This window comes from Hemitrygon akajei, chromosome 13 (assembly GCF_048418815.1).
Source record: "Hemitrygon akajei chromosome 13, sHemAka1.3, whole genome shotgun sequence".
Lineage (NCBI taxonomy): Eukaryota > Metazoa > Chordata > Chondrichthyes > Myliobatiformes > Dasyatidae > Hemitrygon > Hemitrygon akajei.
The window spans coordinates 78,278,733-78,294,005 of NC_133136.1; the positions used below are offsets into that span (position 1 = coordinate 78,278,733).

General features: G+C 40.5%; 1 protein-coding gene across 7 annotated transcripts in view; it reads right to left on the reverse strand.

Annotated features, from left to right (window-relative positions):
• slit2 (slit homolog 2 (Drosophila)) overlaps positions 1-15,273 on the reverse strand; it is a 421,836-nt gene that overhangs the window by 46,930 nt on the left and 359,633 nt on the right. For all 7 annotated transcript variants that reach the window (XM_073064928.1, XM_073064925.1, XM_073064926.1 and 4 more), the window contains one exon: positions 8,475-8,572. In XM_073064928.1, coding sequence (XP_072921029.1) covers positions 8,475-8,572 — 98 coding nt within the window. The remainder of the gene's footprint in view (positions 1-8,474; positions 8,573-15,273) is intronic.

Below are 15,273 nucleotides of genomic sequence, written 5' to 3' on the forward strand. Positions count from 1 at the left end.
TTTTATATAACTGAAAAAAACTTTTGATATCCTTCTTTATGTTATTGGCTGGTCTGCCCTCAAAGTTAATCTTTTCCCCTCGTATTGCTGTTTTAGTTGCCTTTTAGAAGCTTCACAATCATCCAACTTCCCACTCACTTTTCCTACTTTATATGCCCTTTCCTTGCCTTTTATGCAGTCCTTAACTTCCCTTGTCAGTCATAGCTGCCTAGCCCTGCTATCTGAGAACAACCTCTTTTGTGGGACATAGCTATCCTGCACCTTGTGAACTATTCCCAGAAACTTCAGCCACCTCTGCTCTGCCGTCATCCCCTCCAATCCACTTGGGCAACCTCCTCTTTCATACCTCTGTAATTCCCTTTATTCCACTGCGATACTGATATATGTGAGTTATGCTTCTCCCTCCCAAACTGCAGTATAAACTCAATCATATTATGATCACTACCTCCTAAGGGTTTCTTTACATTAAGTTCCCTAATAAGATCTGGGTTATTACACAACACCCACTCTAAAATAGCCTTTCCCCGAGTACGTTCAAGCACAAGCTGCTCTAAGTAATGTGTACGAAGCACAGTTGTGGCCTTACTGAAGTTCTATAACATTGTTCCTTGCCCCAGTTAATGAAGGCAAATATCCCGCATACCTTCATCAATTTATCTAGCTGTGCTGCTCCTTTCATCAGGGACTTCTGACATGAACATGAAAGACCCTCTGTTCCTCAATAGTGCCCAAGGCACTACCATTTCTTGTACCTGTCCTATCCTTATTTGATTTCCCATAGTGCATTACATAGTACTTATCAGGATTAAATACCAAATGATCAATATCATCCTGTCCTGTCCTCACTGAGTTCCTGCACCAGCAGGCTCACAAGTGGGAGCAGGAGCTACTGCCAGAACCCAACTTCCCCACTGAGCTTTACCAGTTGCCAATTATCTGCACAGAGCTTTACTTTTACCATTTATCCTCCAATCTCCAGAGTTTTTAGGGCTGCTGACACATGCTCGAGTGGACAGCTGCCAAGGAGAGCAACACTTCCTTCTGCCTTCCCTGCCTAATATTACCGGGGGGATTGCAGAAAAATGTTGTACAGCGCCTGTGCAGCCGAGTCACGTCCCATATTATGGTCAAGGCCAAGACTGAACACCAGGGCCGCCTTCAACTCGATGGGGCTCTCAGCAGTAAATGCCCAGTTGAAAAGGCACCTCCCCAGATGCCATACCCGATGGCAGATCACTACAACCAGGGGAAACTCCAGGCTGACACAAACTCACCGAGCACAGCAGGATTAGGCCAGGAAACAGAACACTCAGTTAACCCGCAGACTTGCAAATCAGCGCCCTGATAATTGCCAGTCGTCTGCAGGTGACTGGATGAGGGAGTAGCAGTTACAAAATGTAATGGATATCTCAGTTTGTGCAAAGACCTTTTGAGTGCAGTCCAATTTTGTGATTGGCAGAATAAACCTGCAGGCAGGAAACCAGGGCTGCAGCCAGATTAGGAGCAGATGAAAATTCTAATTCTCAGCACAAATGAGTATCCTTGTAATGAACAGCATTTTGGAACCAACTTGGCACACAAAATGCAAGCTACAGAGCCAATTTCTGAATCTGAGGACCAATGCAAATGAGTTGCCTGTATTATCTATGCATGAACAAATTACCATCATTTTGAACAGTTATGCCCAATGGACACACATTGCTCAATCATAAGCAGCCAAAAAGTCCATTCCATTACTTCAGTGGAATCAAAGATATGGGGCCATTGTGTATCCCTATAATGAAGCATTACATTTGCATTATGAAATTAATGCAGGGATATTTCTCAGTGGGTCAGGTACTTAAATGAAAAAAAAACTCTTGATGTAAATTGTCACTCTTTCCGGAAGAACATCTCATTAAAGAGTTTAGCACATTTAGTATTAGTAATGGAATAACTGCATAGAAATCAATGGCTATATAAAAACATCCTGATGCAAGAACTGTAGCCAGTTAATCCTTTCACAGGAGAAAATAATGATCTTTATTACCTTAATGATGCATGCAAGTATGAAACTGCACGTATACTTAACAACCTTGATGAATTAATTGTCATTCTCATGTGGAATTATTAAACTAATTGAGAGCACTGCTTCATAATTTATGAGCATGTAGCTGCACTCATTTTAAGTTCTTATTTAACATTCTGAGATCTTTGAAGCTCAGAGGATATTTATCTGCCCCGGTGCAACAGATCGACATTGTTTCTTTTTTCATTTTCTGTTCTGTCATACAAAAAAAAACTCTATCAACTCTTATGAAACCATGCCAGAAAACATTTTCTGAAGAATACTGTACATTATTCTGTGCAGAGTCATCAGAAATATCAAAGCCAATGAAGACCCAGTTCAATTCTGGTCAGCTGTGGAAATACGTGAAGGTCAAATTGATCGTCCCATGCACAGATCCTTCTCAGTAGGGATGTTTAGAATGTATCTTCAATTTGGCACAGTAGGATTTTCAAGCCTCTGTGTTATACTAGCACGTGACGTTGCTTCCCCACTGCTCATTTGAATAATGCTTTTGATGATACTTTTGACTCGTGGAATAATTCAAAAACACAAAACTAGAGAAATGTATTCAGAATATTCTATCAAAGCTGGACAAATGGAGACATTTACCAATTCTTGCACTACAACCTTGCAGGTTACACACACAAAATGCTGGTGGAACACAGCAGGCCAGGCAGCATCTATAGGGAGAAGCACTGTTGACGTTTCGGGCTGAGACCCTTCGTCAGGACTAACTGAAAAGAAAGGTAGTAAGAGATTTGAAAGTAGGATGGGGAGGGGGAAATCCGAAATGATAGGAGAAGACGGGGGGAGGGATGAAGCTAGGAGCTGGAAAGTTGATTGGAAAAAGGGATACAGAGCTAGAGAAGGGAAAGGATCATGGGACAGGAGGCCTAGGGAGAAAGAAAGGGGGAAGGGGAGCACCAGAGGGAGATGGAGAACAGGCAGAGAGAGAAAGAATAAAAAGGGGAGAGGGGAAAAAACAAAAAAAACTAAATATATCAGGGATGGGGTAAGAAGGGGAGGAGTGGCATTAACAGAAGTTCCCATCCCCATTCTGATATGTCTATCCATGGCCTCCTCTACTGTCAAGATGAAGCCATACTCAGGTTGGAGGAACAACACCTTATATACCGGTTGGGTAGCCTCCAACCTGATGGCATGAACATTGACTTCTCTAACTTCCGTTAATGCCCCTCCTCCCCTTCTTACCCCATCCCTGATGTATTTAGGCTTTTTTTTGTTTTTTCCCCTTTCCTTTTTTTTTCTTTCTCTCTCTCTGCCCATCACTCTGCCTGTTCACCATCTCCCTCTGGTGCTCCCCTCCCCCTTTCTTTCTCCCTGGGCCTCCTGTCCCATGATCCTTCCCCTTCTCTAGCTCTGTATCCCTTTTGCCAATCACCTTACTGGCTCTCAGCTTCACCCTACCCTCCGGTCTTCTCCTATCATTTCGCATTTCCCCCTCCCCCTCCTACTTTCAAATCTCTTACTATCTTTCCTTTCAGTTAGTCCTCACAAAGGGTCTCGGCCCGAAACGTCGACAGCGCTTCTCCCTATAGATGTTGCCTGGCCTGCTGTGTTCCACCAGCATTTTGTGTGTGTTGCTTGAATTTCCAGCATCTGTAGATTTCCTCGTGTTAACCTTGCAGGTTACCCCTTCAGCTGCTTATCCAACTGCATCTTAAATGTGATAAGGGTCTCTGCTGCCTTTCAGGCAAGCTCAGACTCTCACTGTTCTGTATATTAAAAAAATCCTCAACTCTCCTCTCATCCTTCCAACACTTGGCTTAAATTTGTGTTCCCTGCTGTATGAAAGGAAAGGTTTCCCCCTGTTCCCTTTGCCTAGGCCCCTCAATTGCATTTATGTTACCTCAATTAAATCTCACCTCAGTCTCCTATTTTCCAGGCTGGTTAGCGTTTCCTCATAATTATCATTTTCCAGTCGCATCATTTTTGAGAACACTGTCATAAATCTCAGCACAATTTCTAATGCTATTACATTGTTCATGCTGTTTAGAGAACAGAAATGGATACAATAATCCAGATCTGGCCTAACCATTGGGTCACACAGTGTATTTTTGTTCTTATAATCTATAACAGGCCAAGAAAGGCATTTATGCTTTTACCGGCCCACCAGTGATGCTGCCCTCTCCCACATCTCCTCCATTTCCAAGACGTCTGTGCTCACTCCATCTTCATGCTGCCTTAACAGGGATAAAGTTCCCCTTATCCTCGCCTACCAGCCCATGAGCTTCTGCATCCAGCACGTCACTATCTGCAACTTCCACCACCTTCAATGGGATCCTATCACCAAGCACATCTTTACCTCTCCCCAAGTCTTCACTATCCACAGGGATCGCTCCTTCTGCGGTTTCATCTACCATCCGTCCCTCCCCACTAATCTCTCTCCTAGCACGTATCCCTGCAAACAACAGAAATGCTACACCTCCCCATTCACCTCCTCCCTTACTTCCATTCAAGGCCTCAAACAGTCTTCCCAGGTGAGGCAACACTTCAACTGCAGATCTGTGGGGGTCATCTATTGTGCCCGGTACAGCCGACGCGGCCTCCTCTACATTGGTGAAACCTGACATAAGGTGAGGGAGTGCTTTGTTGAACCCCTTCAGTCCATCTGCCAAAAGTGGAACATCCTGTTGGCAACCATTTCACTTCCTATCTCCTTTCCTGTTCCAACAAGTTGTCCCAAGGCCTCCTCATTTGCTATGATGCAGTCACTCTCAGGGTAGAGGAGGAACACCTCATATTCCGCCTAGGTAGCCTCCAACCTGATGGCATGAATATCCATTTCTCCTTCCTGTAATTATTTTCCCTTCCCTCTTCTTCTATTCCCTACTCTAGCCTCATACCACTTCTCCTTTCCTGCCTATCACCTTCCCCTGGTGTCCCTCCTTCTTCCCTTACTCACATGGTCAACACTTGTCTCCTATCAGATTCCTTCTTCTCCAGCCCTTTACCTTTCCTAACCACCAGGCTTCACCCATCACTTTCTAGCTTATCCTCCTTCCCCATCCCCTACCTTCATATTTTGATGTCTTCCCCCTTCCTGTCCAGTCCTGAAAAAGGGTCTTGGCCCAAATTGTCAACTGTTTATTCTTTTTCATAGACACTACCTGGCCTGCTGAGTTCCTCCAGCATTTTGTATGTGTTGCTCTGGATTTCCGGCACCTACTGAATCTCTTCTGTTTATATTTATGCCTTTAATATGTTTTCTTAATGACATCAGTAAACACTGTCGCTTTCAAGTATCTGTTTGCCAGAGTCCCTTTGTTCCATCTTTGCCTTGTGTTCCCTTGCCTTGTATTCTCTCCCCAAATGCATTACCTCACACCATCCTGGATTGCTCCATTAGCAACTCTTCTACCACCCAACCAAGCCACTGATAACTTCCTTTTTCTTTCACACAACCAACCACACTCCAAACTTTAGTGCAATTAACAAACAGTTCAATCATGATCAATACAATGAAGCCCTAATAATCAGCACATAGCACATGATAAAACTGAGAGAGATAGCACTGAGCCTGTCGAACTTTCCTGCAAACATTGTCCTTGAGTGACAAAGACATTCATTAACTATTCATTTTGAATTATACAATTTTCCTTCACATCAATACTTGGCTAATGTTTTGGCTTCTAATAGGATCTATTTCTTTCTAGGTTAAAATTTTCTCCCTCTCCCCCCTCCTGCTCTTTTCAATTGACCAAATTTATTTCCTGTGCATAAGACCAATGCTCCTCTCCTCTTGGTCAGCTTGATACAATCTGATTGAAGAAGTTCTTTCAAATACATTCCAGGAGTTCATTATCCACTATTTATTTACACTGTTAATGGTATAGCTAATAGCAGGGTGATCAAAACCCCTTACGGTTATTGTCTGAGCAACACACACAAAATGTTGGAGGAACTCAGCAGGCCAGGCTGCATCTATGGAAAGGAGTACAGTCGACGTTTTGGGCTGAGACCCTTCAGCAGGACTGGAGATAAAAAGATGAGGAGAAGAGAAACTCGAGGGGATAGGTGAAACCAGGAAGGGGAGGCATGAAGTTGGTGAAAGAGATACATAGTTGGAGAAGGCGGAATCCAATTCGAGAGGACAGAAGGCCATGGAAGAAAGAAAAGGGGGGAGGAGGACCAGAGGGAGGTGATAAAGTGAGAGAGGGAACAGGGGATGGGGAATATTGGAAGAGAGTGATGGGGGTCCATTACTGGAAGTTTGAGAAATTAATGTTCATGCCATCAGATTGGAGGATACCCAGACGGAATATGAACTGTTACTCCTCCATCCTGAGTGCGGCGACTGTGGAAGAGGCCACGGACTGGCATGCCAGAATGGGAAAGGGAAGTGGAATTAAAATGGGTGGCCACCAGGAGATCGCACTTTTTCTGGCAGAAAGGTGCTCGGTGAAGCGGTCTCCCAATCTATGTCAGATCTCAGCAATATACAGGAGGCCATACCAGGAGCATCAGATACAGTAGCTGACCCCAACAGACTCGCAGGTGAAGTGTTGCCTCACTTGGAAGGACTGTTTGGGGCCCTGAATGGTAGTGTGGGAGGAGATGTAGCACTTGTTCCGCTTGCAGGGATAGTGCCAGGAAAGAGATCAGTGGAGAGGGACGAATGGAAGAGGAGACGCGTAGGGAGTGATCCCTGCGGAAGGCAGAAAGTGGCGGTGAGGGAAAGATGTGCTTGGTGATGGGATCCCACTGGAGATGGCGGAAGTTGCGGAGAATTATGTGCTGGACATGGAGGCTGGTAGGTAGTAGGTGAGGACAAGAGGAACCCTATCCCTGGTAGGGTAGCAGGAGGATGGAGTGAGAGCAGACATGTCTGAAATAGAAAAGATGCCGTTGAGGGTAGCACTGATGGTGGAGGAAGGGAAGCACCTTTCTTTAAAGGAAGAGGACATCTCCTTTGTTATGCAATGAAGTTTAAGAGACTACTAGACAGGTATATGGAAGAATTTAAGGTGGGGGGTTATATGGGAGGCAGGGTTTGAGGGTCGGCACAACATTGTGGGCTGAAGGGCCTATAATGTGCTGTACTATTCTATGTTCTATGTTCTAAAAGCCTCATCCTGAAAGCAGACACAGCAGAGATGGAGGAATTGAGAGAAGGGGATGGTGTTTTTACAAGCAACAGGGTGGGAGGGAGGTATAGTCCAGGTAGCTGTGAGAGTGCATGGGTTTATAGTTGACATCAGTAGCTAAGCTGTGTCCAGAGATAAAGACAGAGAGATTGAGAAAGGGGAGGGAGGTGTCGGGAATGGACCAGGTGAATTTGAGGGCAGGGTGAAAGTTGGAGGCAAAGTGGATGATTTGACGAGTTCCACATGGGTGCAGGAAGCAACACTAATGCAGTCGTCAGTTTAGTGTAGGAGAACTGGGGGACAGCCACCAGAGTAGACAACAAAAAGGCAGGCATAACTGGGACCCATGCAAGTGCTCGTGGCTAAACCTTTTGTTTGAAGGAAGTGGGAGGAGCCAAAAGAGAAATAACTTAGAGTGAGGACAAGTTCTGCTGGGCGAAGGTGAGTGGTGGTGGAGGGGAAATGGTAGGTCTGGTGTCCAGAAATAAAGAGAGAACTTTGAGGCCTTCCTGGTGGGGGATGGAGGTGGATCATTATAGTCTTGTTGTTCTTGCTACTGAGATATCTGCTCAGCTAGATTGCCTTCCAAATAAATCTAATTCAGCTTTGGTAAAATAGCATATTAAATATAAACAGAGCAGGGATACATGCAGATTGTTAATGTTGGAACCTCAAACATATCAAAAGATTAGAATAGAAGTTGTTTTCAGGCTCTTTATCAATACTATTTAATTTGTTGAAGGAAAGTTGGAAACTTTCCTTTTCTAATTAAACTAAATCTTTATTAATATTTAGAAGCAGCAATTTTCACAAGATGATTATTGGTTATAGAGCAGTGATCTGAGAAAAAATAGACTTTAATTTTCTGTTTCACTGCACTAATTTTTCATTAGTTCCAGTTCTCTTTCACATCTCTGTTGCAGATTAATAAAATCATCACTTTTATGGTTTTGAGTTGCTCTTTAATGAAGAGATAAAATATTTCTTTGCTCATCAATTTCAGCTTCATTTAAATTCCACCTGCATAAGAACTCTCTCAGGTACTTTTGCTTCAGAAATTACAAGACTTAGATGTATATGCGTACATTTTGTATTATTAGATCAAAGCACCTACAGAACAGAGAAAAAGATTCTGTTCAAATAATTTATTCTGTTCAAATAATAATTTTAAATTCTGTTCAAATAATTTATTGATGCATAAAATTTACTTTATCCTCAGAGAGTACATGTCAGGTTCCTCAATTGTAGTCAGTTAGCAATTTCCAGACTTCTAGAAAATGCATTTCTTCATCTACAATGAAGCAAACTATACAAACCAGAACGCGTCTTTTTCTCCCTCTTTCAGATTGCAGGTTCCGCCATTTTGGCAAGGACTGTTAACGCAGGCATGAATTGGAACATCACAATCCTGTCCCTGAAGAGGAATAAAATATGGAGGAGTCAGTTATAAAACCACTAAACTCAAACTGGTACCAACAGCCTGACAGTCACTGTAAGATGAAGGGGAAAGCTCCCTTTTGTATGGGTATTGTGGCAGCCCAACAGGAACTGGCATCAGAGGAGTGGGGATGAAATCTAAATTCAGTTGTACTCCTATATTGGTACACAGAACAGTTGCAGGAATGACTTTGAAAATATTTTTATTAAAATTAACATAAAAACTAATTAGTGTCAACAGAGGGCCAATACTACCAAGATTAAACAGGGTTTCTGTTTAAGCAGTTGAGCAACGTGTTGATTAGAAAGCATTTAATATGGATATTTTATGCAACTTTGAACAGTTGAAGGTAACATTTTTATTGATATATCGTATAAATGCATATATAAACACATTCTTTTCTGAAGCTTCTTTCTCAACTAAACTCATTCAAATGTGCTTTCCAAACTGTCCCTGCACAACATCCATTCAATAGTCCTTCCTACTCTCCTCATCCTGTTGATAACTATTTAATCTATTGAAATTCACATCTATTTAAGTTTGATGATTCCCATTTGCGCATGTGACCATTCTGCTAATTTTGATTGCTCGAGGCTGCTTGCATTATTGTCTTGTAAATTGTTCATTGCTGTTGTGTGGTCTGTTTTGGTATTGCCCTACGGTTTATGCTTGGCACCGGATCACAATCCATTCTGGTATGTTTCACATGCTGGCAATTAAGTAATTCTTATTCTGATTAGTGAAGTCCATCAGTGAGATCAACAGGTGCTTCTCGTGCACTACAGCCAATCCCAGAGCTCTCATGCTCCAATTTCACTATGGTTGTCACTACAAGTGGATCACATACTCTGCAACATTTTGCTGACCATTTATGGCAGTGAGCAAGATTACAGGGCATCAGTTGAAGTGTTTAGCCTGGGTAAGAATGAAGGGAGTGGAAGCCTGTGGTTTCCTCACTGGTCATGTACCTTTTGATAATGCAATCAAGTGCAATGGCTACAATAGCACACATATGTACTGTGTACATACAACTGCTGTCACATATCGTTGACATTGAGTATGTCTTTGTGGTTAAATTACATAATATTCCTCCAGTTAATTGAGCTGAAATCTCCATGTTTTAATGAGTTATTTTCTAGTGTTATCCTTACATCGTCTCTTTCTCATGTGCAGGAAAGTTTAAAATTCTCTAGCCCTTTACCTTTCTCACCCACTTGACCTCACCTATCACCTTCCAGCTACCCTCCTTCCCCTCCCCCCACCTTTTTATTCTGGCATCCCCCCCCCCCCCACCCCCCCACCACCTTTCAGTCCTGAAGAATGGCCATGGCCTGAAACATCGACTGTTTATTCATTTCCATAGACCCGTTAAGTTCCCCCAACATTTTGTGTGTTTTGCATTGGATTTCCAGCTTCTGCAGACTTTCTCATGTTTCTAAAATCGCAAGATTCTAATATTCACTCAAACTAGTCAAAAATTCCTCTGGTCACTCCAGCTCACTGCCCAACTAAATCATATTGTTAGTTATTTCCTGAAGGTAATGAATGAAAAAATGCCAACCAGATTGGAAGAAAGTAATTCTGGTGCACCTGATGGATCTATCTATTAGAGGGCATAACAATCGGACAGCAGTGCTCATTTCTGGTATTCAGAGCATTTGGACATGACGTGACTGCGCAAAGGAAACATGGTGGCCAGATCACCCACTTGTGGCTGAGCTTAGGTCAGTATAAGCTCAGAGGACCTGTTCTTTCGCTGTGGAGGTATGACTGGGAATTCAAACATTAGATGTGGATAACGTCAGGGGCGTCAGTGGGTGGGAGACCCTAGTAATAAGCATTAGTAATAGTAGCATTTTGACTGGAGGGAGTTGTTAGGGAGTTGATGATGCCAATTGGGATCAGGCAAATATTGGAAGTTGGTGGTAACATTACAAACATGCAGAGGGACAGAGTGAACTAGGCAAGCAACCCTGTGTCCCTTATCAACAATCTGTGAAATTAACAGTGCAAGATCAGTCAAGGAAGCATAAATTAGAGGAAGTGAAGACAATGTCCAAATAGGTACTGAAAGTGAAATACAAGGGGAAGGACTGGATTGAAAGAAAAAGAAAGTGACAAGATGGTAAAATTTACATTACAAAATTTAAAACATTATATTTTAAACCACTAACTCTTATTATTTAAAAAGGTGCTGAAGCGGACGAAGATTGAACTTTCTATGGTGTTGTTTGTTTATAAGCATCACAACATAGGCCATTCAATAGATTTTATTGAAGAGCCAGATTATGCAGTACTCTTTGGGAAGTTTTGCAAAGTGCGCAGAATTGTTTCATATTTGCACTCAATGGAGCACGGCGGAAAATTTAGCAGATATGATGGAGTGCAAAGTCAAATAGCCAGCTGACAAAGAGATCTCTGAAATGGGAAGGAGGAAGTCGGAAGGTCTTGTAAAGGAGACTCAGGTAGAGCGGGAGTGAGATAGATGAAGAATTTGACGCTGATGAGGAATGGCAAATCCAGCTTAACTCAGATAACTGGGAGGTGTTACATTTTGGAAAGGTAAAGCATGGCATAACTTTCAGAGTAAATGACAGGGCCCTGGGGTGTGTTGTAGAACAGAGAGACCTTGGAGTTCAGATAAATGGTTCCCTGAAAAATGGAGTCACAGGTAAAGAATCCTCTCGGCAAGCTGGCTTTCATCAGTCAGGGCACTGGGTACGGAAACTGGAAGGTCATGTTGCAGTTGTACAGCACACAGGTGAGGCCACATTTGGAGTATTATATTCAGTTTGGGTCACCTTTGCTGTAAGATTGATGTTATTAAACGGGAAAGTGTGCAGAAAAGATTTATGAGGATTTGAAGGACTGAGTTATAGGGAGGGGTTGGACAGGCTAGGACTTTTTCTTATTGGGTAAGAAACTGAGAGCTGGTCTTACAGAAGTTTATAAAATCATGAGGCCAACAGATTGGGTGATCACAATCTGTATGCCCCTCCCCCACACACCCACAAGTCTCAGGATTCAAAAACTAGAGGACATACATAGCTTTAAGGTGAGAGGGGAAAGATTCAATAGGAACTTCAGAGACAACCATTTTTAAAACACAGAATGTGGTGTATATATATAAGGGCCCCTTTCTACTTCATATGTTTCTAGGATTCTGTGATGTCAGAGAAGAGAGTGAATTAACCAGAGGTGACAGAGTGGTAAAGGCAATCTTGGACACTTAACTAGAAGAGATTACATGGGCTGGAAGAATAAGGGTGACATTTTTGAAGATAAGATTACGCTTGCTATTGCTCTTAGGGATTCTAATTCTGTGCAGGGTATTAGGAGAGGGGATAAATTACATAAGGTTTCATTATACGCGGATCATCTATTAGCTTACATTTTAAATCATAGGAAATCTATTCCGTTTATGTTATCTATATTTATGGAATTTGGTATTTTTTCTGGATATAAACTTAATTTACATAAAAGTGAATTATTTCCTATTAATAATTATTCTGATTATTATGATCAAATACCTTTTAATATTGCCAAAAACCATTTTACTTACCTTGGTATCAAAATTACTAAAAATTTTAAAGACCTATATAGGTATAATTTCTTCCCTTTAGTTGAATATACTCAACAGGCGCTTCCTAAATGGTCACCTATCTCGATGTTATTGATAGGTCGAATAAATGCTATAAAAATGGTTATTCTACTGAAATTTTTATATATATTTCAAGCAGTTCCCTCTTTTGTTCCAAAAACATTTTTTGATAAAATAGATTCTCTGATTTTGTCTTATGTTTGGAATAATAAAAGCTCTAGAGTGAATAAACTTTTAATGCAAAAATCAAAAAAAGATGGAGGACTGGCTTTACCAAACTTTAGATTTTATTATTGGGCAATTAATATTTGTTATATTACTTTTTGGATTTTTGGAAGAAATTCAGTAAAGGTATTTTCGTTAGCTTCTTTATTAGGAGCTCCCCTTCCATTTTCGCTCTCCAGAATAGGTAGACAAGCTCTTAACCCTATTGTTAAACATACTTTAAAAATTTGGTTTCAATTTCATAGATTTTTTGAATTAAATGATTTGCTACTTTCTAGTAATATTCTAATTTCTTTTTTGAAAAATCAACTTTGGATAAGGCTTTTTTAACATGGAAAATTAAGGGAATAAAAACTTTTTTAGATTTGTTTTTACAAGACTGTTTAATGTCTTTTTCACAGTTAATGGATAAATATGATATCTCTAATACACATTTTTTCAGATATTTACAGGTTAGGAATTTTTTAGGTGATTTTTTTACCGAATTACCCCTTGGCCTGCTCTTTAAATTTGGCTTATGCTATTTTTCAGTTTAAACCTTTTCAAAAATGATTAATAGCTATCATTTATAAACAGTTATTGAATGCTCACATGTCGCCTAATGATAGGGTTCAACGCACCTGGGAAGTAGAACTTCAACATTCACTTTCAGATAATCAATGTAGTAAAATTTATTATTTAGTCAATAATTCATCTATCTGCGCACGCCATATCTTAATTCAGTCTAAGATAACACAGGGCCCATATGTCCAAAGATAAATTGGCGCATATTTTTCCTAATATAAGCCCTATTTGTGACAGATGTAATGCAGAAATGGCTACTCTAACTCATATGTTTTGGTCATGTGTAAGTTTAAATAATTTTTGGAGGGATGTGTTTGGAATATTATCTAAAGTTATAGATGTGGATGTTCAACCTAATCCACTTACAGTAATTTTCGGAATTATTCCAGAGGAAGCAAGCAAAGTGTCTGATTCCGCCCAACATGTGATAGCTTTTTCAACTTTACTGGCTAGGAGAGCTATTTTGCTACACTGGAAAGAATCTAACCCACCTACTGTTTTTTATTGGCTCTCCTCCATTATGTCATGTCTAAGCTTGGAGAAAATTAGAAGCCAGACATTTGATACAGCCTTTAATTTTGAACAAGCCTGGCGACCCTTTATTCAATATTTTCACATGATTTAATTTATTTTTATTTATTTATTTTTCTTTATTCTTTTTGGGGAAAATCCTTATCCATAATGGTTTGGAGATGACTGGAAGGATGCTTTTTTTTCTCTCTCTCTCTTTTTTTAAATTTTATCCTCAATTGGACTGCCCAATCTTTTTCTTTTTTTCTTTCTCTTTTTTTTTTGTTTCAGTTTAGTTAGTGGGGTTTTTTTCTCCTTTATCAATAAAATTTCCAATCTTTTTTTCTATGATTGCTATGAGGAGTTGTAGCTTTATTTGACCATTGTATATATAACAGAATAATATTTTACCAATTTGATTTTGACATTATATACTTTGTTTTTATTTTTGCTGTTTATATGTCTTTTATATTATCTGTTTGCTAAACTCCTCCTCTGATTTGTATATTCTTTATTTGAAAATCAATAAAAAGATTGAAAAATGAAATGAAGATTCCGAAGCCTTAAATCAATGAGCTCTGACAAGGATCAGGTTGACTGTTATGTGTCACTGGCTATGAGTGGTGGTCTTACGCACAAATTAAACTAGGATGGAACAATGATCTCTTTTGTGCAGGAAGGTATTAACAATGGAGATACCATAGCAAGGCAAGGACAAGTGGGGTCAAGGTTGGGAAGAAGATGAGCGTTCCTTGGGATGATTCACATTCCCTTGATTTCCATACACCAGTCACTGACAGAATATTTTCCTCAAAGTTCAAAACCACTGTAAACTCGAAAGCTGCAAAGCTTTTTTCTTTCATTTTAAGTAGGTCTTTGGAGAAAAATCGGTAAAACTCATTTGGATCCACAGATAACGATTGTGAATGCAGATTGTTATCACTCCAAAGTATACTTACGGAGCTAAGGGTCATAATTTGAAGTTGCAGCTTGATATTCAGCCTTACAATTACTATCTACTGTCACTCAACAGTTTTAAAATTACTATTAACTGTCACTCTAGAAATATATTATTTTATATTCCGTCTGGAGGACAGAGAACTGCCAGCTGCTGAGTTTCTGTTAGGTCAATTTGGCATATCTCCTTGACCTGACAGAGTAAATGAGATACCAGGGGATGATTTCTTTGTGACAACAGTGAGCAACGATTAATTGATGTTCAAAACTGTACACACATATACTTCTCCCAAGCAACAAGCAGCTGTGCAATATTAACATCTGGCTGACAGATTATCACATCCATACGTAACAGGCTGTAACTTACTCGGATTTTTCTCTCTAATGTCTTTAAGTTGTACTTGCCTATATTAGCACTAAAATTCTGCAGATAGAATGAGAGACTATGGGGTGAAAACTGATGATCACTGGTGCCCTTGTTTGGCTGGCTGTTAGTCTTTGTATGTAGATTTTCATTGATTCTATTGCCTTTGTTCTACTGTTAATGCCTGCAAGGAAGTGAATCTCAGGGGAGTTTCTGGTGACATATACATATGTACGCTGATAATAAATTTATTTTGAACTTTGAATTGTAACCCTACTAGAATTTGCAAGATCTACACAAGGGGATATTAGGATGGATCTGGGCAGTGGAATCATTGCCTTTGTACGCATCTTAAAATACTCAGCAGGTGTGCAGGTCAAGAAATAGGGTCCCGTAGGCTGTGGTATTTCATACACCAAGACTAATTCTCACAGGAGAATACAGACAAGATTTATC